General features: G+C 58.2%; 1 protein-coding gene across 4 annotated transcripts; it reads right to left on the bottom strand.

Moving 5' to 3' along the window:
• Positions 1-258: 258 nt before the first annotated feature.
• On the bottom strand, positions 259-16,057 carry NDRG4 (NDRG family member 4). Of its 4 annotated transcripts, XM_042821868.1 has the most exons (17): positions 15,961-16,057; positions 12,611-12,702; positions 12,460-12,504; positions 6,320-6,425; positions 5,832-5,952; positions 5,599-5,661; positions 5,379-5,439; positions 5,008-5,094; positions 4,818-4,874; positions 4,449-4,552; positions 4,164-4,220; positions 4,032-4,083; positions 3,833-3,880; positions 3,577-3,612; positions 3,366-3,417; positions 2,964-3,002; positions 259-2,385 (listed from the first exon to the last, which is right to left on the bottom strand). In XM_042821868.1, the coding sequence occupies exons 1-17, from the start codon at positions 15,995-15,997 to the stop codon at positions 2,231-2,233; spliced, it is 1,212 nt and encodes a 403-aa protein (XP_042677802.1). In that variant the 5' UTR covers positions 15,998-16,057; the 3' UTR covers positions 259-2,230. The 4 variants fall into 4 exon arrangements, with proteins under 4 accessions (XP_042677802.1, XP_042677803.1, XP_042677804.1 ...); XM_042821869.1 differs by lacking the exon at positions 2,964-3,002; XM_042821870.1 differs by lacking the exons at positions 12,460-12,504; positions 12,611-12,702; positions 15,961-16,057 and adding an exon at positions 9,153-9,223 and having other exon boundaries at positions 260-2,385.
• Positions 16,058-23,462: the final 7,405 nt, after the last annotated feature.

Below are 23,462 nucleotides of genomic sequence, written 5' to 3'. Positions count from 1 at the left end.
TTCCTGGGGTTTCCAGGGAACCCCAGCACAGCAGCAGGACCTCAGCACGACCAGATGCATTTGTGGGACTCCATGAAGCAGTGGGACACTGAGAGGAACATTCCCAGGGTACCCATGGCCTTGTGCTGGAAGAAGGAGCAGGACGGAGGGCAGAGGCAGAGCCAGAAGCAGGGGCACGAGCAGACGCCTCCACCTCAGCCAGCTGAGAAGGGCTCCCAGGCTGCCTGCCCAGACCTCAGATCCAGCCTCAACTCAGCACGAGAAAAGCACAGCAGATTCTTATCATATTTATTAATATTTTTTTTTCCAATACAGTAAATCCTCTCTACAGCGACAGGTTAGTTAAATCTGGTTTACATATTGCCTTCTTGTGTGAGAACTGTGGCCTCGACACCACTGTGACAAAACCAGTTTCGCTCAGACAGGGAAAGGGGGAAATGCGTTCGATTCTGATGTGACTGGGAAAAGAGGAGAACCAGTAAAATCAAAAGAACAAACCACAGAGGGAACAGAACGAACCAACACAACCCAGGTGGGAAACCGAAGGCAAGCACGGCCAGACCACCTCAAATGGAACCACACGGCACCACTTGTACGAGAGAACAGGGGGCGCAAACCCAAAGGTCAGGGACGGACAACCCCATATATATAGTATGTATAGGTATTTATATATATATCATCTGAAGGACACGCTGAGAAATGGGTGATCGCAGTGGTATCTACAGAAAAAAAAAAAGTCTGCTTAGCATTTAGAGTCACACCAAGAAGGAAGCACGTAGCAGAGTGAATGGGGTCCGAACCAAAGTGCCGGCCTTGGGGCCAGGAGCCCTCGAGCACCTGCTGGGAGCCCTGTGGCCCCTTGATGGGGGCGAGGGCCTGTGGGGAAAGTGCTTCAGGGGGCTGCAGGGGACCTGCTCCAGCCCAGATGATCCAGAGCAGGTGGATCCTGTCCCAGGGCCGCCATGAGACCCCCAGCACCCATCACCAGAGCTGGGCTCTCCTTTGGCCCAGGCACAGGAAGAGCTGGGCTGGGTGGCCGATCGCAGGGTTGCATAACGATGTGGCTGTCCATGCCACCTGGGGCTGGATGGGGCCTTGCAGACTGCTTAGAGCCAAGCCCTTGATGGCCCGCTCCCTGCAGAGGTGAGACACGGGGGAACCATCTCCCATGGATAAAGCCAGGTGTGGAATGTTCCCTGTGTGCCATGGGGTCACCCTGCAGAACCGGCACGCCACAGTGGGGTGCCCTGAGGGGCCAGGGGTGCAGGGGGTTTCCTGGAGTGGGGTGGTCTCATCTTATTGCTAATGGCTCTGCTGCAGTGACAGCCAAAGGCTGAGGGGGTGGATGCTCATGGTGATCTCAGACCCAGCAGCCTCTGAACTTGGGTGGCCTCAGACCAGGGCCACCACATCAGGGACCGGGTGAGGCAAGGGGCAGACACTGCCCCCACATGCATTTTTGGTGGCAGGCAGCAACTGACCTTTTTGCAACAGGGCCCAGGCAGCACTGTGCATGGGATGTGGGCTGGGGGGATGCCCGTGACCCCCTTTTGCCCTGATGGCTCAGGCTGGGACCTCTGCCCTGCCCTGGGCAGCCCCCGAGGTGCATGGCAGGGAGGGGCACAGGCAGGATGCAATTGCTCACGATGCCCAGTGCACCCGGGCTGCAGGTCCTGCCTGTGCCAGAGATCCCACGCAGTGCCCAGGGAACGGCTGCTGGGGAGAACGGGAGCTGCGGCCCCAGGATGGGCACTGTGCTCTCCCCAAAATGACCACGTGCAACACCCCAGCCCTGGCTTCCTTCTGGCTTGGCCACCCTTGAGAGACCGACCTACCTCTCTGCATCCTGCTGTTCTGCTCACGTCCTGCTGTCCTGCCCATGTCCCACTATCCTGCTCCATTCCCCCATTCCACCCCCACTCACCCATCCCGGCCACGTCCCCCTGCCATCCTCCCTTCCACACCAGGGCCGAGGCAGTGCTGGGGAGGGTGAGAACTGAGGCAGAGCCACGTGTGACTATTGGGCTGAGCTGGGACTCAGAGCCTGCAGATGACAAGGAGAAGCTCCTCTGGTGCCCAGCGAGGGAGGGAGGCCAACAGCAAAGAAGATGAATCAACCCCAGGGGAGCGAGAGCACTGGCAGAGGTCGTCCGCGGGGCGGGTGGGTGCTGGCGGGATGCTGACGGATGGGAAATGGCTCTGGAGGAAACGGTGGTGGCAGCCACGGGCCTCAGCACGATACCTCCATGGTGTGGTTGATCTGCCCCATGGCCTCGCTGCTCTCCGAATGGGTACAGGCACGCGGCCGGGCACCTTCCACAGAACTGGCGCTGGTGAGCGAGGCTGTGCGGGAGCGTGCCAGGCGGGTCATGCTGGCAGACGGCACTGCATGGGCACAGAGAGGGGGTCTGGGTGCTCGCCCAGGAGAGGTTGGGCTGACACTGCCTAATGCAAGCAAAGCTGCTGGCCTGGAGCGGGTCCCACTCCCCAAGGCAGATGGCCCCAGGCACAAGCTTGCAGCATGCAGTGCCACAACATGAGCAGCTCCGTGCTGGCAGAGGATGTGGTGCCCCAGCCAATCTACTGGGCAGTGAGGCAGTGGGAAGCCCCAGCTACCATGCTCCAGGGGGGTGTGAATGGGGACGGGAGCTCTCCCGGCTCCCCGGGGTGAAGGTGGCACCTTCCTCCAGCCAGGAAGCATGGAGGGCATCGCTCCTGTCCTGTGGAAGAGCACACGGTGGGCATGCTGCCTGCATGGGAGGCTCGTCTGAATGCCATCGCTCAGCCCTCAGCCCTGGCTCAGGGTGGAGGCAGCCCAACGCTTTGGGCAAAGCGCAGCAGAACAGGAGGCGCTGTCTGGGAAGGGCCAGCCCCACAGCCAGGCTGCTCCCAAAGGCGCCCCAGCAGCCTCAGGGCTCAGCGCCAGGAGGGCACCATGCAGGGCGGGCAGCACCGAGCGGTACCTGCACCTCCACTCAGCCTCCGATCCTTCAGGTGGGCGACTGGCAGGGCGGGAGCAGGAGGAGGGCAAGGAGGGCAGAGAGAGAACGTCAGCTACACTGGGGGCTGCACGGGGCCACAGGTCTCCTCCTAACCCAGCGCGTGCACAGATTTGCGTGGCTGCACACAGACCTGCACACACACACACACGCAGAGACCCACACTACACAGTTCTCTTGCACACAGAGCCTGTACGCCCCACACCCCAAACACACAGATGGGCACCTCATACACATACAGCACTCCAGACACGTTTGCAGCTCTCTGTCAGGATGGGCACACACAAGTGCCAGGCTCCTCTGTGCCACACACACATACACACACACACACACACAGGCAGCCCGGTGCCCAGCCCTGGCACTCACTGTAGCCCATGCCTTGCAGGAAGTACTTGAAGGCTTCGGTCAGCTTGCCGGGCTGCAGGGAGAGAGCAGAAAGAGCTGAGGCACAGCCCCACACCACCACCAGTACCCCCTGGGAGCCCTGTGCCCACATCAGCCCAGCCCTTTCCAGATAGGAGCCACACCAGTGCATGTCTCAGAGGCCAGTATAACTCAGCTGCTGGAGAGCACTCACCTGTGTGACCTGGGGCAGCCCACCAGAATCCGCCATCTGCACACAGAAGGTTCTGGTTAGTCTGGGGGACGCCTTTTCTCCCACCCCAACCCCTGGTGCCCACTGGCAGGATTCTACTGCCAGGCCACCCTGCTCACTCCAGTCCCACGTGAACCTGGGGCAGGTAGACAGGGACAACCTGTAATGCTGGAGCACAGAGCAACAGGGCACTGCACAAGCAGTGGGGGCCACCCTGATGCCCTCACCACCCACTTACCTTCAGAAAAGTGGTGTTTGTGGGATCCAGCTTGGAATTACACTCCACCTGTGGGTGAGAGGGACAAGAACGAGCACCCTGGGGTGCCTCATGCCTGGCAGAAGCTGCCACAGGTACCACCTTTGTTCCCAGCACCGTGCTGGCCAGGCAACCACGTGTGCCCATGTGCCTACAAGCATGGGTGCCTACAGTCACTTACCACACCCTCTTCAGCAGGAGCGTTGTCTCCCACCACCAACATCACAGGGCAACTGGAAATGAGAGGAGGAAATGGCAGAGTCAGGGCTCAGGCTGGGCTCCTTGCCCTGGGCGGTGCCTGTGCAGCTCTTACCGCAGTGTCTTGGCGTTGGGCACGGTGCCGGGCCGGTTGATGTCCAGATCCCTGCGGCTGGAGGAGAGAGAGAGAGCCAGTGTGAGCATGTAGGCAGGCACAGAGCTGGGCTATGCCCACAGAACGGCTCTGTGGAGCCCTGCTGTCCCAGCACACGGTGATCCCCCAGTATGCTGCTCCCTGCTGGCCTGCACTACAGGGTGACAGCAGCACTCAGTGGGCTGGAGGTTGCCGTGACCTCGGGGCCACCTGGCAAAGATGGCGGTGTTGCTGGATGCTGCTTACCCGTTGTACATGTTGAGGAAGAGCTGGAGGTTGAACTGGTTCACCACGCTGCCGATCTGCTGCCTGTAACTCTGCACCAGCTCCGTGTTGTTCACCAGCTCCTCCTGCACCAGCAGGGGACAGAAATCAGGACCAGGGCTGCCAGGTGCCCATGCCTCGCCCACTGACAGCAGAACAGCAGGATGCAGGCACGGACCTCACCCAGCACTTGGGTAGGGCTGAGCCCCAGAGCAGGCAGAAGAGATGCAGGCAGGGCTTTGCCAAGCCCATCCCCAGCACCACAGCACCCAGCACATGGGGGTAGGGCACAGCTAGGCTGGGATGCTGTGGGGACAGGTGCAGGCAGAATGCAGGGCAGGCAGCCCTTACCTGGCTGAACAGGTGGGACAGGACCATGTCTGGCAGTGTGCTGGTGAGGCCTGAGAGCTGTGGAGGGAGCACAGGGAGTCACCATCCTGCCCTGGCTGGCTCCTGCCCTGGCACCACAGGTGGCATGGGATGCGGGCCTAAGCACCTAAGGGTGCCACCAGAGCTTGGAGGACTTTGGGGTTCTGCTCACCTTAGCAGCTGCCCAGTCAATCCAGCCTTTGCCATTGGGGTCAATATTCATGAGGACCAGCCCTTCAACCAGGTCGGGGAAGATGAGCTGCACCAAGCAAGAGAAGGGATGTTCAGCACGAAGAGGCAATGTGCCCACCAGCAACACTGCCCACTGTGCAGGCACCACAGCCAGGCCAGGGGCTTCCCAAGTTGTCCTGGAGCCCTGGGGGCCAACATGGCCCTGTCTTGGCACAGCACTGCCATCCCAACCTCCACTGTCCCCCAGGAACCTTCACGGCATCACTCTCTGCCTGGGGTGACAGCTCAGGCTCCTGCCCACATGCTGGGCTGGCAGGAGGCACAGTCAACGCAGGGCCACTCCATGCTCACCGCAAACTTGGCCAGCACGTAGGCTCCTGCCCCAACACCGATCCCGATCACATACTTGAATCTGGAAAGCAGAGACGTACGCGTAAGGAAATGGTGGGAAGCCCCAGGGCATCCCTTCCACGAGGATGGGGCACAAAATGACACACGGGGTACTGGCTGGCCAGGACAACTGCCCCAGCCCCAAGCCCTCCCTGCACCAGCCGAGGAGAGGTTGACTCACCCGAAGTGCTGCACCACGCTGGGTAACATGGCAGCCAGCTGGTCCATGGATGGGTACTGGTACCTGCAGCAGGGAGGGCACAGGGAGGTGGTTGTGGGGCCTGGGAAGAGCTCACAACCCTGCTCACCCACCAAGCACCACATTGCCCACCCTGGGCTCTGACACAGCAAGCGGGTGGTTGCCCTGGCAAGGACATCCGGTGGGCATGGCAGGTCCCCAGCACAGGCACCTACCCCTGTGGGAACTGCGAGGCTCCTGCCTGCTGGCCTGGCGCATCCACGTGACACACCACAAAGTGTTTTGTGATCTCCTGCATGTCTTCATAGTTGAAGAAGGTGTTGAAGCAAAGCTTGTCTGTCAAAGGGAGGCAGTGATCAGAGACCAAACACCCAGCACAGGGCCTGGTGGGTGAGGGGAGCATGGGAGACTGCCTTGGCCAGGAGCTGACGTGCCAGCAAAGCCTCCCACCCCCTCCCTCTGAGCTTCTGGCCTCCACAGCAGAGACCACGGCCGCTGTTAGCAAGAGCTGTGTGTCCCTAGCAGGAATGGAGTGCATGGGGATGAACACCAAGGACTGCGGGACAAGGCTGCAGGGGCTCAAAACAGCCACACTGCTCCCATCCAGCATGGCTGAGATCATTCTCATCCACTCCATGCTGGCTTCAGAAAGAAGCAGGATGGCTAAAATGGGCGAGGTGGCTCCTTCATCCCAGGCACTCACGGTTGAGGCCCACATCGTGGTACGTCAGGATGGCAGGGCGGTTCCCCTTGGGTGAGCCCCGGATGACCACGTGCAGCAGCCCATAGGGCGTCTCAATGTCGTGTTCCTGGAGGAAGAGGAAAGATGGGTGACATTTGTCCTGTCCCGCACACCCCTCCTGCCCCAGCAACCCTCCCAAGAGTCGTGTGTGTGTGTGTGTGTGTGTGTGTGTGGCCACAGGCTTCAGTGTGGCCAGCATCCCAGAAATGCCTTCCCCATGGGAACCATCTGTGGGTAAGCAAGCACCTGGCAGGCAGCACCATGGAGATTTCTCCTGGGGCTCAGGGCATGCGGCCCCACAGCGCTGGGCAGGGATGAGCCCCAAGCTGCAGGGGGCCTTGCATCTAGGCCAGCAGCAGAGAGCAGGGCATTGCATATAAATACTCCCAGCCTCCATCAGCTCCACACAGGGCGGAGTTTTCCCAAGCTGGATGCAGCTACTGCATATTTAATAGCAGCCTGTGGATGGTTCCTCTGCAGGCTCTCTGTGACTCCTCACGGGATCCACACGCCAACTCCACATCTGCCTTCACCTTTGACATGAGCAGATTTCACCCATGTGGAAGGCTTGGGATCCCCAGGCTTGGCAGCAGCAATGAGCAAAGTCTGTCCAAATGCAGCTCAACGTCTTTCCAGAGACACAGGAGGCTGCCCAGGAGCCAGTGCAGGAAAATGCAGCCATGCCCCAAATAGAGAGTACAATAAATGCAGAACATCTGGGATGGTACAGGACAGCTGAGATGGACAGGAAGACCGCAGGAAGGGATGGAGAGTTGGAATGGGGTGGGAAGATTTAGGATTGGAAAGGTGTAAGGGATGGGATCTAGGATGGAATGGGTGTATCCACAGGACAGGATGAAGGGATAGAGGTTTCAGATGGAAGGAGATGTGATGGGATAGGATGGTTTAAATTGAGATGAGAGAATTTGGGATGATCGAAGAGGGCTTGGGATGGCAATCATCTTGGGATGGCAATGATCATGGGATGGCAATGATCATGGGATGGGGCAGGTGGGAAACAGGACAGGACAGGAGGACTCAGAGGGCAGGAGACCACGATAGTTTTGGCAACAAGATGTGAGAACAGTGTGACCCACTTGGCCTGGATTCACTACACCTGGGGCAAATAGGCAGCAGTCAGATCCCAAACATCGCCCTGGAAAATGCCACATCCTGAGCTCAAAATGAGAGCTAAAATAACCGCAAAACTCCATGCTCAAAAATAGCCATGCCCCACAGAGAGACCAGGAATGTCTTGTGCCACCATTTCCATGGCTTGGGGGGGCAGCGATTGCCAGAGAGAGAAGGGGAGTAAAGGACAACTCCTTCCTGACCACCCTCCGACCCTCACTTCAGCCTCACTAAGGAGGAGGGAGCAGAAGAGATCTCATTGCCAGGGTACCATTTCAGGGCACAGATGCCCTCCAGCCCCCACTTAATACCATCAGAGCTTCTCCCAGCTAGGGGGTTCCAGGCCTGCTGTCCCAGGCCCACAAGGTCACACTTCATCCTCCTGCCCAAGCCCTGACAGCTACAGACAAGGCCCATGGATGGGATGATGCAGGGGGAACGGCCCCTCCACAGCCACGTGGGCTCCAGCAGGCCACGCGCCACCAAGGACTGTGAAGGACGCAGGCCTCAGGCAGGAGGAGCAGCCTGAGGACGGATGCTCCTTGCCGTGGTGCCTCTCCACGCCATGAGCTGCTGCCCCCAGGGACTCTCAGCACCGGAGGACGGCTCAAGGGCTCCTCAGAGCTGATGCTGAGCTCCCCAAGGACACCCTGACCCAGCTCTCAGTCACACCATCACTCCTCTCCCATGGCTCACGGCACCCAGAATCACAGAATCACCCATCCCTTCCCTCTCGCCCACCTCTGCAGGTGCTGAGCAGGGACACCGTGACGGATGAGGAAACTGAGGCAGCAGAACGGCTTGGCCCAAGGTCACCGAGCAGGAGGTGTCCACACAGCCCAATCCTGGGCACAGAGCTCTCTCCTTCCTTCCAACACAGCCCCCTCTGCTCTCCCAGCTCCAAATCACAAGCCTGAGCTGGCATCTCCTTCCCCAGTGCTGTGACCCCCACCCAGCAGGCCAGGCACATCCCTGCCTGCTGCGGCACTGCCGGGTGCCACAGCCCTGCCCTCTGCCGCAGATGCGTCCGTGCTTGCTCAGAGGAGAGGCTCATGATGGAGAGAATGAAGCTAACAACAAGAAGGGGGTCACTGACCACCCATGGCTGCAGCGAGGTGGCGTGGGGGCTGCAGCACCCTTACGTGCCTGGCAGAGCCCAGCTCCGTGCACTGGGTTCAGCACCCGCAGGGCTCCCACTTGCCCGTCACAGCACTCCCACCTGCCCACCCTCCACACCAGCCTGTTGCCATCACTGCAGAGGCTGCAAGACATCCGAGGGGTCGCTCCCAAATGGCCGTTCCCTGGTCCTCCATCTCCTCTGCTCCCCCCAGACCCTGGGTGGGATGCAGCAGGGCCCCCCCGCCCGCAGTCATCGCAGCACAGCTGCAGCCACGGTTCAGCTTGTCCCGGCGCGGAGCTCCGCCAGGCCCGAGGAGGACGAGCTCAAGGACAATGCGGCCCCGAAACCCGCGCCGCATCAGGGATGCAGTGGTGGTGTGGCCGCGTGAAGGAAGGGCTCCCCGGCGGGAGCTGCGCCCACCCCATCACCTCCCGGCACACAGCGAGCCCCGCTTGGTGCTGTGATCCATCCTGAGCCAGTGGGGTAGGAAGTGGGGCAAAACCCAGGGGGAAGAGAGGGCGGCACGGCGCCGGTGGTACCTACCCCATCCCAGCACTCGGGCATGGTGAGGAGCGTGCGGGAGAGGATGCGCGGTCAGGGAGGGCCGGGCACGGGGTCCCAGCGCAGGGCACGGCGCTGCAGCGGGCTGGGATGAAGCAGAGCTCTGCGCCGGCTCAGCCCCTCGCCTCGATTTATAACGGAGCCCCAGCCCTGCGCTAAGCCCTCCCTCTCCCTTCCCCCTCAGCCGACGTGCAGCCCCAGCAGGTTTGGCCTCCATGGCAGGCGAGCGCTGCGATGCAGCCGGCACTCAGCCATTGGCTGCCACGAGAATTATTCATGCTCCAATTGGCCCCAAATACCCTTGTTTATGAAGAAAAACGCCTGGCGCCGTGCGGTACCCGCTCCATCTTCCCTCCTTCGGCAGACCAAACAGGCACAGGCACACAGATGGGGCTACGCTGACACCGTCTGTGACACAGAGCATCCTCAAGGCAGAGCTCAGCACCCCTCGCCTGCACCCAGATGTGTGCACACTTGGCTCAGAGCAAACACGCAGAGTCATGCTTGAGCCTGCAGCCATCCAGGCCGGAGCCTGCAGCAATGCACATGCACAGGGAAGCCCTCTGCACTCACAAACACACACAGCAGGTGGCCTGTGTATGCACATGACCACGCACACAGAGCCTTGTGCACATGTGTGGACACAAACGAATGTTGCCCCAATACGCCCTCACCTCACCCAGGAGCATAAGAAGGTCTGTGGCCAGGGTGGGAAGGTGCAGATATGAAACAAGAAACACAGTGTGGTTGTGTGGCCACAGAGAGCTTACATGACACGCTGGCATGGACGCAAATCCCCCCTCCCCTGCCAGGTGCAGGATGATAGCACAACCCTAATTCAGCCCAAACCTGGACATGGCCAGCGGCAGGTGAATAAGCCAGGAGGAACAGCCCAGCATCCCCAGTGGGTCACACCGCATCCCTGCGCCACACAGCAGGAGCATGCTTGTCTCTCCACCTGCCCAGCGGTCCCATCCAGAAACAGTTCCTCACCATCACGGCCCCGTGTCATTCCCTGCACCTTCAGCCCAGCTCTACTGGCTGATAATCAGATAGAAGAAGTCCTGCAGCCTGCAGCGCCTGCCTGGCCAGGCTGGGTAACCACATTCCATTGCTGGACCAAGGCAGCATCCAGCAAGGACACTCCCACCTCCTCAGCCCAGCACGGCCTTGTTGCCCAGCCTCAGGGAGGCATCTGGTGCCCACTGGCATCCCTTGCCACGTCTGCCTCCATGGCCCAGCACACATCACAGCAGTGGCTCAGTGTCTCCGAGCAACTTCCCAGGCCAGGGCCTTGAGCACTCCTGCCATCACCAGTGTGCACATGGCTTCCTCATGTATCCTCAAATTCACCACCACGTAGGGGAGGGATGGGTGGGAGAAAGGGCAGACAGACAGGCAATGGGAAAGCCTTCACCTTGCCTTGAACAAGCCAGGCTAGCTCGGAAACTTTGTACTGCATTGTTTTGTCCTGTGGGCAACTCCACCCCAAAGCCCTGGAGATGCACCTGTGGTGGTGAACAGCCATGTGGGAGGGGAAGTCCAGGTCCCAAATGACTTCTGATACAGGAACAAAGCTCTGCACAGGTCTACGTGCCATTGTGCCAGCTGAAGGCATGTAAGTCCATGGGCCCAATGGGAATCATCCCAGGACAAGGAAAGAACTGGATGATGTTATGGAGAGACTCCGCCTTCAATTACTTATTCTCCAATGGTCTTAAGAATATAGAGAGGTCCCAGGCAACTGGAAGCTGGAAAATGTTGTCTTAGTTTTCAAGAATGGTAAGAAAAATCATTCTTTTCCAGGCCTGCCTGTATCAGTTCAGAATCTGGTAAAATTATGGAGAAGATAATTCTAGGAGTTATTGAAAAACACCTGAAAGACACAGCAGTCATCGGTCACGTTGGTCAGGGGTTCTCAAGTGTAAAGTCCTGCTTAACTCATTTAATTTCCTTTTATGACAAGGTTACCCACCTAGCTGACAAAGGAAGGACAGGACATGCTCTGGATTTCTGCAAAGCTTTTGAACCCGTCTCTCACAGTAGCCTTCTGGCTTGGTGTCCAGCTGTGTGCCAGACAAGCACGCACTGTGAGGGGTGAACAACTGCCTGCTAGGTCGGCTCCCAGAGCTGTGGTAAGTGGGTTCCCCCAGACTGGTGCAGCTGCAGCCACAAGCAGCAAGCACAGCAGGCTTGCACCCTGCCAGCACTGCAAGAAGCACATGGGGGCTGTGGTGAGGCTGTATGGAGAGCACCGGCCCCAGGACACCGATTCACAGGGATTTCAGGGGCTGTGGACACCCACATGGGACCCCAGCAGCACAGCATCAGCATCACCACCTTCTTCTCCCTCCTCACCCTTGCCTTGGTGATAACAGACTGTTCCCACTGGCTCTGCAAACCACACCTCCCTGCATCCTGACAAAACTCTGCTGTGCCACACCGCACACGTGGGCGATGGAGGCTGAAGGGGCCAGTCCTAAAAGGCACGGCATCTGCTGAAACAGGGACTGAGGCTCTCCTGCCCCTCTGTCAGGGTGACTGAAATCAGCTTTAGTTGCTCCTCACAGGCACTGGGGGTTCAGCACAGGAGTTGAGAAGGTGCAGCCAGCACTGCCAAGCTTCAGATCATCAATGTGTGCTGTGAAGTACCCTTACAGGGAGCTGGCAGAGGACACGCTGTGCTCCAGCCTCCCTGCTGCTGGCAGAGGGACAGGCAACAAGCCAGGGACCAGCAGCCCACATCCACATCCCTGTGTACTGACACCCCAGTTGACATGAGGGGAGCACGGCACAGGTTGAGCCCAAGACAGAAGTAGGGACTGAAACACAGGCTGGGACCAGGCGCAAGCAGAGCCTGCAGGGACTCACGGCCTCAGCCTCCTGCTGCCTGGCAGCCCCAGGGCCAGGCTGCTTCAGGAGAGCTGGGCAGGACGGGGGCGATTGGGGCTTTCTCTCCCAAAAAGAGAAAGACACTTTCACCCACCCTTATGTAACTGGGGAGCTGGCATCACCCAGGGAACCATTGCCATGGCAATGGCAGGGGGCTGGAAAAGCAGCTTTGTTTTTAGAAGAGAACACCAGTCCTAAAAAGGTTTTGTCCCCGGCTCGTTGCCAAGTGCCCACCAGCCACATCCGACCGCCAGCACCAAGTGCTGCAGCAGGCACCAGACCAGCGTCCCCAGGGGCTCTGCAGGCAGACCCACAGCCCCGGCCCTTCCCCACAGCCACTGCCTGCCCCACACTCTGGGGCAAGAGACAACTCCTCTTCCACTACAGCCAGTCTTACCTTCCAGTCTGTGTCAGCAGCAGAGAGGAACACGTCCGAGTTGTCCTGTGGGAGAAGGAGAGCCATTAGATACTGAGGGCTGGAGCACAGCAGTGTCCACGTCCTGGCAGCCAACACGCGGGGTTGGAGCCAGAGCTGCTCCCCAACTCACCAGCTCAGCATCCTGGCCACGCAGCAGTGGCTTCTCCTCAGTGAAGCGCAGTTCGTGCAGCCCCGCCATGGTCATCTCCTGCAGCAGCAGCCCTGTCCGAGGGGAGGGAGACATCAGCACCCTGCTGGGTCCTGCTTCTGATATCCCTCAGCTCTCCATGAGCCTTTCTGCCCAGAAAGCCAAATCAGTTCCCATCTACTCAGCCAACGGGGTCCAGTGTGCTGGCTTGGCCAGGGGCTGCAGGAAATCCAGCTTTGGGGCCAGGAATGGAGGCGAGGGCCGGCAGCACCTGGAGGAGCTCAGCTCCTGCCCAGATCCAGCTCTCCCAGTTAAGGACTCAGGCAGACTGGGAGAGCAGTGTGTCTGTCAGCGCTGGTCACCCTGCAAGCACGCAGCCCGGGGCGACAATGGTCTGATCTGCACGGCAGCTTCCAGCATTGGCCAGAGAGACGGGTCAATGTTTCAGCTGCGTGCAGGCTGTGGGCAGAAAGGGTGGGAGCAAGGGAGACCTCCCTGCAGAGCCAGACCAAGGTGTAACATTTCTCAGCCACGCAGAGGGATGCTCTGAGCAGCAGGAACGGCTGTCAGGGAGCAGAGAGACCAGCCAAAGGTGGTATGGCAACGATGGGAGGAAACCAAACACAGAGCGTTTACCCACACAGCCCTCCCCTCACCTGCAGAGCAGGAGCCACACATCACAGCCACACCGTGTCTTCCTGGAAGTGCCCCAGCAGTGCCAGTGGGCAGCCCCAGGCTGTGGTCCCAGCCAGTGGTAGCATGGGGACTCTCCAAGTCCTGCCCAACTCCAAGCTGCCCAGGATGGGATGGCCAAGGAGATGCCACCAGGGCTGGCAGTGAGCACTTTTCCCTCCAGCTCATCCTAATATTCCCCAGCAGCATCCATCCCCAGGTGTTCCCACTCTGCCTTCCCCACGTGGTGCCAACACATCCTGGGCAGAGCTGGGACACATCTCCTGGCCAGCTCCAGGGCTTGCAGGGATGGCCCTCACTGCAGGTGTGGGGCTGTGAGCTGCTGAGCAGAGCACCAAGGCTTTGTACACCCCAACACCAGCACTGCCAACATACCCCCAAATATCGGCCCAGCTCAGAAAGCAAAGGGGAGTGAGGGGCTGCACAGTCACTGGCCACACTCAGACAGTGACGGACAGGGGAATGGGGACAGAGACAGTGCAGGCTGCCCTGTGTATGAGCAGGTTGGGTCCCCAGCAAGTCCCGCTGCCCATTGCCACCCCTTCCCCAGCACCAAGCCTCCAGCCATATTCCTGCTGCTTCCCACCCAATCCCTCCATGGAGCCCAGCGAGGACGGGGGCTGTGGCGGCACCAAGCAGAAGCAGACCCCGCTCCATCAGCAGCCTCAGCCAGGCCTGCTGCATGCTTTGCTCAGCACCACACCTGAGGCAGCCCAAGCTGGAGGTGCAGAAATGCAGACCTACAGGAACATCGCAGGGCGTGCTCACCCCTGCCCCAGCCACCCAGAACACAGAACTGATTGTAAGCTTCCCTCCAGAGCTGTGTTCTGCTAATCCAACCGAGTTTTCAGCTGAAAAACCAAGCGGGTTCTGCCACCTGGCTGCTCTCTGCAGAAACCACACTCTGCTCTGCTCTTCGGGAGCAGACCAACAAAACAGAGAGGTTTCGAAGCAGAAGCACCAGCGCAGAGCCTCCCAGAGCTCCCGCAGCCCCAGTCCCACACTGGCTCCAGCCCTGTGCCCCAACTCAAGGGAGGGAAGGTTAAAAAGTGGGAGGAAATCAGCCTCACCGGGAGCCAGGTCTAGAAGAGAGCAGGAGAGCCGTGCGCTGACCGCTGCGTGGCCGCAGTCCTGGGGCGGCTGGGGACAGCACTTAGCACACGGTCGGTGCCTTTGTTAATTAAAGCCTCTGGCTGATAATCAGAGGGAGGGAGGCTGAGTGATGAGGAACAGCCCCGTGATCTTGGTGTGCGGTGGGGGAAACGCTGGCCCATGGCAGAACCCCGTGCAAACCAGCATCCTCAGTGCAGAACGACGGCCACTGGGAGCAGTTCTGGGCTCAGGAGCTAAGGGTCAGCCTTGGGATCTCTGTAACAGGGAGCCCAAGGATGCCATGGCCCTGCAGCAGGATCACAGCCACACCATGTCCTCCTGGGAGTGCCCCAGCAGTGCCAGTGGGCAGCCCCAGGCTGTGGTCCCAGCCAGTGGTAGCATGGGGACTCTCCAAGTCCTGCCCAACTCCAAGCTGCCCAGGATGGGATGGCCAAGGAGATGCCACCAGGGCTGGCAGTGAGCACTTTTCCCTCCAGCTCATCCCAATATTCCCCAGCAGCATCCATCCCCAGGTGTTCCCGCTCTGCCTTCCCCACGTGGTGCCAACACCACGTCCCAGAAAGAGCACAGCATCATCCGCCTGCACAGCCAAGCAGCAGCTGAGGGCCAGGAGCACAGCACACTGCTACTCCCCTGAAGGCACTGCTGTGTAGGACACGTTCCATGTGCGCTGCCAGGAGCAATTTCAGAGACCCCTTTCCATTTTACTCTTTTCTATGGATCAGACACGTGCCCAGCAACCACCCACCCTGGGCTCTCACAGCATGCCAGCACGAACCCTTGCAAACAGCCTTTCCCCTGAATCTTCCAGGGGTGAGCCAGGGGAGAGAGATGCAGACAGCCGCTGTGGCTCTGCCCTGCGTGCGGAGATGCAGATGGAGGCAGCCCAGCCCCGCTGGCTTTGCCTTCTCTGGGAACCTGCAGCCCAGTGTTCGCTTATTGAAGGAGGAGCAGCATATGGCAAGGAAATGCATTACTGCTAACTGTTATACTTCTCATCCCAGTATGGATTCCCAGCAGGAAGAGTTTAACAGCGGTGTCCAGAAGGCAGGGGACCCACAGGGGCCTCCCCGCTGCCCTCCGTGTGCTGCCCAGCGTGGCCGTGGCATCCCGGGGTGCTGGCACGGCTCCTCGGGGTGAAAGGAGCAGCGTGTAGAAGACGGAGGTGGGGGGAGAAACCAAAGGAACGGGGCTGCTGGAAAACCTCACAGAGCACAGCGTGGGCCCCCTCCCATCCCGCCGGCGCAGGACAAACCCCCCAAAGCCGCATCGAGGCTCACCGGGGAAGCTGGCAGCAGGGCTGCTGGCCCCGAGGGTGAGCCGTAGGGATGCTCCGGCAGCCCCGCAGCAGGACCCCCGCAGCCCTCCTACTTCCCCAGCCCACCCGGGGCCACGAGTGCCCCGAGCCCGAGGGCACGGCCGGGGGCTGCGGCAGCGGGGAGCGGAGCCACCGCGAAGCTTAGCCCCAGCCCGAGGGATGCGGCAGCGCGACCCGCGGCCCCGCCGTGCCTCCGGGTCTCCGGTACCTGTGAGCAGCTCGATCTTGTGCCGGAGAACCTTCATGCCGGGCCGGCGGCCCCGGCGCGGGGAGCGAGCGGAGCCGGAGCGGAGAGGAACGGAGAGGAGCGGAGAGAAGAGCGCAGGGCGGCGCAGGGGCGAGGCGGCACGGCCCCGGGGAGCGGATCCTCCCCTCGGCGGGGCCGGAGAGGAGGGACGGGGCCGCGGATGGGGCCGGGAGCGGGGCCGGGAACGGACGGATAATGGGAACGAGGGAGGGGGGAACGAAGGGGAAACTGTGGAGCTGCGGGGAGCGCGGGGGGGCTGTGCGAGAAAGGGAGAGGGGTGCGGCGATGGAAGATGTGGGAGAGCTCCGGGGGCAGAGCTGTGCCCCAGGAAAGGGGTCGAGACGGCTGAGCAGGGTGGAGGTCCCCACGATGGTCAAAAGGCCCGGGAGGTCCTGCGATAAGGGAGACCTAGGCGAGGGGTGTCCCCACAGCATGGCCAAGGAGTCGGGGGGCAGGGAGTGGGGATGGCGAAAGATGTGGGGTCTGAGGGGTCACCCAGGACACCGTGGCTGGGATGGAGATGGACCCCGGACACCTACAAGGAGCTGTGGGATAGCGGTGCTTGGAAAAGGAGGATCACCCCATCACCCTCACCACAGTGCTCAGGTCTGTGGAAGAGCCCAAGGGCTCCCAAGGCAGCAAGGTAGCAGTGCTGTATTTGCTCTGGCCAGTCCTGCCAATGCTCCTTGCCATGCATTTCTTTGGTACTGTTTTAATTCATCTTCCTTCAGCTGGAGTGGCTCAGGTGGGAAGAACTGAACATCCTGCAGGCTGCTCCTTGGGGCCAGGACTCCATCACTCACTCCTCCATTATGGACTTCTTCAGCTTAGCTGAGGCTGAAGGTCTCCTAAACCACACAAGATGCTGCACCAGGGTTGGGATTTTGGTGCTGGGATCTGGGAGACAACCCCTACCCTGGAGGTCTCACACAATGACCCAAATTTTCTCCCAACCCTAAACTCCAGGACTGCAGTGGGTGCACTCACAGCACTCCTGTACAGCCCAGGCACAAGTGCAGCTCGTCCCACAGCAGGGCTGGGGCACACGTCTGTTCCATCCCCGGTACATCTGTTCTGACAGCTTGTCCCAGGCTTGTTGGATGGCAACCAGCTTCCAGCTGACTTCAGCCTCTCCTGTTGAGTCACCAGTAGCTCTGCGTGCCAGGCTGTGTTCACCTCCTCACCTCAATGGGATGTTGGGGAGCATGGGGGTTGTTCAGCCAGGACCTGGCTCGTCACCCCCGGGTTCTTCTCTGCCTTCAGGGCTGCCTCTCACACCACAGCAAAAGGTTCTCCTTGGAACTGGGCAGGGATATGAAGGGGTCACATCCTCTTGATACAAATGTGCAAATGTAAACCTCCTCTAACGGCCAGGGATTCCTACAGGAAGAAATTATTTTCACACCAGGAATTTATCCTCTCTGCACAAAGTTCAACTTGACCAAATAGGAGCTTTTAGATGCTATCTTGCCAAAGGAGCGTGGCCATATGGCTGGAATAATTGCACAGTTAATCAGGTATGGAGAGAACATAGGCTTTCCATGCACTGAGCTGGAGGCAGCAGCATAACACTGTGCAGGGGGTTTGGAATCTGCATGAACGTGGTGCGGTCTGCACCCTCAATTGCATGTTTAAAGGGAGTTTTACAGCATGGATTTTTCCACATTTCTCTCCGCGGGTCGATGTGGCATTTTCCACATGGCTTTCCATGCACTTTCATCTCAGCCATGTGACAGCCAGGCAGTCAAACCAAGGTCTGGCTGTGGAGATGGCATCAGGGAGGTCACAGCCGTGGTCAAGGACTCTTGGAGGGTTAGGGATGCAGCGTGCAGACTTGTGCTGTTTTCTGCTGTTTGCTCTTTTCCTGTTGGCACCAAAGAGCCGGGGAGCCCTGTGCCCAGAGATGTCACTGCGGGTGGTGATGCTGAAGCTGGGCTGCAGCTGTTTGAGAAGCATCCTATCCTCAGAATGGTTGTGCCACATGGCAGAGCATGGGGCAGGTGGATGGGGAGCAGGGGGCTGGGGTGGCACAGTCCAGACTGATGTGAGGCAGACGTGATGGCTGCACACATTCCAGGCAGGGGATGGGTGTGCTCAATGAGGCTTTATCCAGCAGGAATTAGGAGCTGCCCCCAGGCACACGCAGTCCAGTGATGATGTGCTAAGGATCAGAACTAAATTTAGCCCCAGTTGCGCATGAGTGTGATGTTTTTATTGTCACTCTTAAATCATAATGTTGCTTGGAGTGCGTGGCTGCTGGTCCTGCCTTGTTCCGCCCTGGACCTGTGACAGGCTATTTTAGTCAAGGTGTTCAGAAATGGGAGAAACAAGGAGAATCAGCGATGGGCAAGATGCATGAGAAGGGCCTGTTTCCTAAAACACTCTTGGAAACAGGTGATGCACAGGGCACCCAAATCTCTGGATCCCTTAGAAAGCTGTGGGCACACACTTTGCCCACGGTCACAGTCGGCCACGCTCTGACAGCAGCACCATTCTCGTGGCAGTGCTGGCAGGCCTCCAGCTGTGGCTGCCTCCTGCCCTTGCAGCATAGGGCTCGCAGTAATTTTCCATCCTGGCTGCAAGCTCTGCCTCAGCCCAAGGGCCCCAACAAATTATTCTCACACATCTCTCAAACAAGGCTGGGCTCCATTCAAGTTTCTTTTTTCATTCACACGCAGCACCTCCACTATGGCAGAACAGGAGGATTTTGGTCAAAAACCAGACCAACAACCTGCCCAGCGAGCTGCCAGGCAGAACTCCCACAGGTCAGCTGCACCCAGCAGTGATGGAACTCAGGGCAAAGCAAGGAGCATGGCAGCCCCGAGGACTTTGCTGTCAGCTCAGTTCCGAAGCTGCGTCTGCAGGGGCTCAGTAGGGCCAGGTGTTACCTCTGTGTCCACAGCAAGAGCTGTGTCCAACAGTCTCCATCTCAAGGCCTTGGAATGCCTCTAGAAACACCAAAACCTTGTTCAGGATGCATGGAAACCACAACATTTGCCTGTCTTGCCTGGGTTTGGTGTGCACAGGGCCAGGTGCCACCTTCCCAGCAGGGAGGAAGCAGCCCCCACTCACAGTCAAGCCAGGCTTTAAATAAATACCTGTCAGCAGAGCAGAGCAGAGCTGTGCAGAAAGCAACTGTGTGCATACAGATGTGCTTAACAAGCTGATAGGCGTGAGACAGAGCAGACTGCAAGGTGTCTCCTTGGAGCCTAGAGACCAGCATGCTCTCAAAGGCCGCATTAATGAGCATTTCCAATTGCACAACAAGCAACAGTGTCCACTTTAACCTTCCCTTGCAGAGTGGGGTAATGCCATCCCCAAGGCTCTCGGGTGCTGGAGTGGCTTAAGGAGGTGGCGATGCAGTGGGAAGGCTTGATGGCTCCCCAGGATTCCATAGTTGCCTTATTGCCACTGGTGGTGTTTGGGGACACACGGGTGGGTATGGCAAGTAGCACCCTTTCTGCTGGCTGCTTGGGGGTACCACAGCTCTGGGGTGCTGTGGGCACCAGGTCTGGAAACACACACTGCTTTCCCAGGGGGATAAAGTGGGGCAGGGCAGCATGCAGAAAGGCTGCCAGCCCAGCTAGCCCTTGCCTGGGCAGGAGAAGGCACCCAGAGGGGTTTGGCCAGTCTCTGCACCCCCTGCTCTGTACTTGGCCTGAGAGCTTTCACAGAGCAGCTGCACACCCAACTCCCCAGCCTGCACCCCGCCGGCTCTGTCCCTGACCTTCTCCTCGACCTGCAGCTGATCGATGCCTCTTGCTCAGAGGGATCCATCGGTCCTAACGATTTCGTCCTGCTCCTCACTAATGAACTCTCATGTCGTGCTGCTTTTGGGCCACGGACCCAGCGGATGCTGAGGAGGGAGACAGAGGGACAGAACGTTAGTTTTGGAGCTTTTAGCCAAAGCACACCGCTGCATCCTCCTGATCCTCCAGTGCACACCTCCCTCCCCACTCCTGCCCCTTCCAGCCCTGTTCTTTAGAGAAGCCAAGGTGAAGCCACGCGGTGCCACAGGACATCCCCTGCAGGGTGCTGCACAGCATGACCAGTGCCATTCTCAGAGCTGCTGCCCTACTGTGCCCACGTTCTGGCCAGGCAGAAAGGGAGGCCTGGCACTGACCTTTGCTGGGAATCTAGTCACACGCACCCCATCAATAATGAACTGCAAGATAACAAAATGAGCTGTCACAGCCAATTAACACGCTGGCTTAATCGGCTTGTGAGTTTTCAGGGGGGAGGCGGGGGCAGGCTCCAGCCAGAGGGGCCAGGCGAGGGGTCTGCCAGGTGGCAGCCACTCCTTGCTGGCTCCCTTGGCCAAAGGAACCTGGCCGAGAGCCAGGGCTGTGGGAGGGCAGAGCTGTGCACAGAGGTAAGCAGGAGGACAATGCAGCAATTTCCTTTTTTCTGTGTCATCCTGCCCTGCTGACTCGAAGCTCTGGGTGCAGAGAGCATCCCTCTGATGCTGCTGGTGCAAATGCAGAGCAGTGCCCATCTCTGCCTGTGCCAGCCAGGCAGCTAGAGCTGTGTTTGTGCACCGGAGCCCAAACTGAATAGCAAAACTCACAGCTCAGGCTCCAGGCAGTGCTTGGTAAAATGGTGGTAATAAACCTAGACAGTCTGGAGCAAACCAGGAGCCTCTGCCATTCAAACAGGTATTAATGTCTTCCCCAGAGTGTCTACAGTCAGGCTATGGGCTTTGAAGACAAATATCTGAGGGTTGTTTTGATGGTGCCTTTATTTCTCTATCTCCTGCACTGTTTTTTCCCACCTCCAATGCTGCCAAGCCCCCCAGCTAAAGGCCTGTGCTACTGGGTGGTTATCTCCCCACTCCCATTTTGCTCTAACGCATGAGAAGAAAAGCCATGCTGCATCTTAAGCATCTGCAATCTCTTGGTCTGAAGTCAGGGAAAGCTCTGCCTATTTGTTCAGGCCAGACCCCCTGTTTGTGCATGTCTGCAAACCATTTTTGTAACAATCATTCTCCTGCTTTACCTAAAGAGCACCCTAGCTAGGGAGGGCCCTCAAGGGACCACCAGAACTACTGGAGATAGGCACAGCCTTGTGAGCTACACCAGCTGTGAGCACAGGATGGGTTGTACAACGTCCATTTTCCTTTTACCACTTTTGCTGCTGTTGTTTTAATCACAGCATCACAACAGAGATGGGACAGCATTTCCATGACTCTCAGGAGGTATCTCCTTCACCAAACCTTGCTCAGCAGCATACCAGCATCTAAAGGACAAATTCTTTCTACCCTGCAACACAAGGGCAGGAAAACCTGGATAAAGTATGTTTCCTCTGACTGTAGGAGAACCCTGTGAAGAGCTGGAATCATATGGCTTCAGAGAGGCTAACAAAAGGCAAAAGACCACAGTGTGTCCTGCCAATCAGATAGAAAGATTACGGAGGCCAGTGGCACTGCTTGGCAGCCTGCCATCAGAAATAACTCTTCAAAAATAGAAGCATGCTAATCTCAGGAACCTTCTAATATTGTCAATCACATTAATGAAGTGTTTGGAAAACCAGAACAAATGCCTCAGCTTTTTGGGGCTGTGCAACCCCCTGTAATTTTCCACACAGCCGTGGAGTGGTCTGGCTGCTGCAGCCAGCTGCTCTCCTGCACAGCGCCGGGGGGCAGCAGTGGGATCAGCCTGGCTCCCAGGAAGCTTGGCACCTGTGCTGGGAAGCTGACAGCCCTCCGTGTTGGGGAAGGGGATCCCAGGATCGATTTCCCCTACGAAGCAAAACAAGACAATGGAGAGTGCTTGGGGAAGGTAGGAGTTCATGGTCTTCCTCTTTCTCCTCATCTTCAGGCCTTCTTCCAAGCTCCCTCTAGGCTGTTTTTCACTCCCTGACTCCTCATCTCTTTTACCTCCTCACACATCTCCAAGTCTTTTGACATCAGGCTTTGGTCACAGAATAAGCATGCCACAGTGCACTGACAGAAACCAGCTACACCATCTATAACACTGAGATACAACAGTAATGAAGAGGTCCCGTTCAAACCGCCTGTCCCACCTGCTGTCTCCTGCTCAAACACATCTGAAGGACTGCTGAAGTTCTTCCTCCTGTGAGTCTGGTTGCCTTTCTATGCCTGCTGCTCCCATGGCCAGGTGCTTCCAGGGCTACTGTGCCTGGCAACTTCTTTACAGGAGCTTTTCTTGCTCCCTGGCAGCCAACAGAGCTCCCTGCAACAAGCTGCAGGGAGAAGGTGGACACAGCTTCACTTGTTCTCCCATCCCTGGTTGTCCCAGATTCAGGGGACATACTATAGAAATGGAAACAGCCACAGAGCCCAGCTCCTTCCAACACTGCAAGGGACCCCAGGACAACAGAGCCCAGTCCCAGCAGATGGGCTTTGGAGTCTGAATGTCATGTGCTGGGCTGGCAGGGAAGGACAGGGCAAGTAGAAAACATGCAACTGACTGTCCGGTCTTTTTCCTTCTTGATCTCTGTGAACCACAGCCTTCATTATACACACACTCATCCTAACCCTACTTCTTAGGCTGTCTCAGACTGAGGATGACACAGGAAGCACTTTGGGAAAGAGAAGGCAGAAGCCAGGGCTCTTTCTTCTGCTACCTGCTCTGCCTGGCTCCACGCTGTGCTCCCCAGGCACTGACTGCTCCAGCACGAGGCCAGTCCTGCACCCGCTCAGGCACACTCAGCACATCTGAATGTGGTACAGCCAACGGCCTGTCCACCTCTTCTTCTGTGTGCAACTCTTGGCAGCTTTCTCTCAGTCCGTCCTTATGCAGCAATCAGCAATACTTCATTTTCAGTGTCTATGCCAACTATGACATCTGTTCTTCCTGCATGCTCAAATCCAAAACAAGGCAGTGCAACCTAAACTCATCTTGAGTCTCACCCTGCATGTGCAACGAGTCACTTAGCCATCTACTTGGGTCTAAAGGCACAAGAACATCAGTAGAGTTCTCATTACCTTCTACTGAAACAAGCAGTTTTGGTAGGGCTCACACAAAAATAACATCTTCAGCTCCACTCCCCCTGTCCCAGTTCTGACCAGCAGTGCACACAGCGACCCTCCCAGGCCATGGCCATGTAGTCATGGCAGCAGGAGATGCAGCACACTGCAAGGTGGTCTGAAGCCAGAGCCACTTTTAACTGCCCAGCTTCTTTCACAAACAAGATCTGTCTGCCCCACATTTGAATCCCTCTGCCCGATCAGCATGAAACAAAGCAAAGCATGTCTTATCAACTGGAGATCAGCTCCCAAAGCCAGACTTAAAAGTGAACCCATCAGAAATAAGTTTCAAATGCGTGTGGTCTCCCTTCCTTCCCCATTCAGTGTGACACGATGAAACCACAGTAGCTGTTATCCTTCCACCAGTTTTCGTGTGAAGTCCCACAGACAATTCAGCTCAGCTTTTAGTGCTCAGGCTGCTGTCAGCCCTAGTAAAAGTACTTCTGGGTTGGCAATATCAGGCAAATGGAGCAGA

This window comes from Centrocercus urophasianus, unplaced genomic scaffold (assembly GCF_019232065.1).
Source record: "Centrocercus urophasianus isolate 14NV4802_14NV808 unplaced genomic scaffold, USGS_Curo_1.0 seq_2, whole genome shotgun sequence".
NCBI lineage: Eukaryota > Metazoa > Chordata > Aves > Galliformes > Phasianidae > Centrocercus > Centrocercus urophasianus.
Note: the sequence above shows the minus strand (reverse complement) of the source record. Positions and strands in the feature narration are given on the sequence as shown.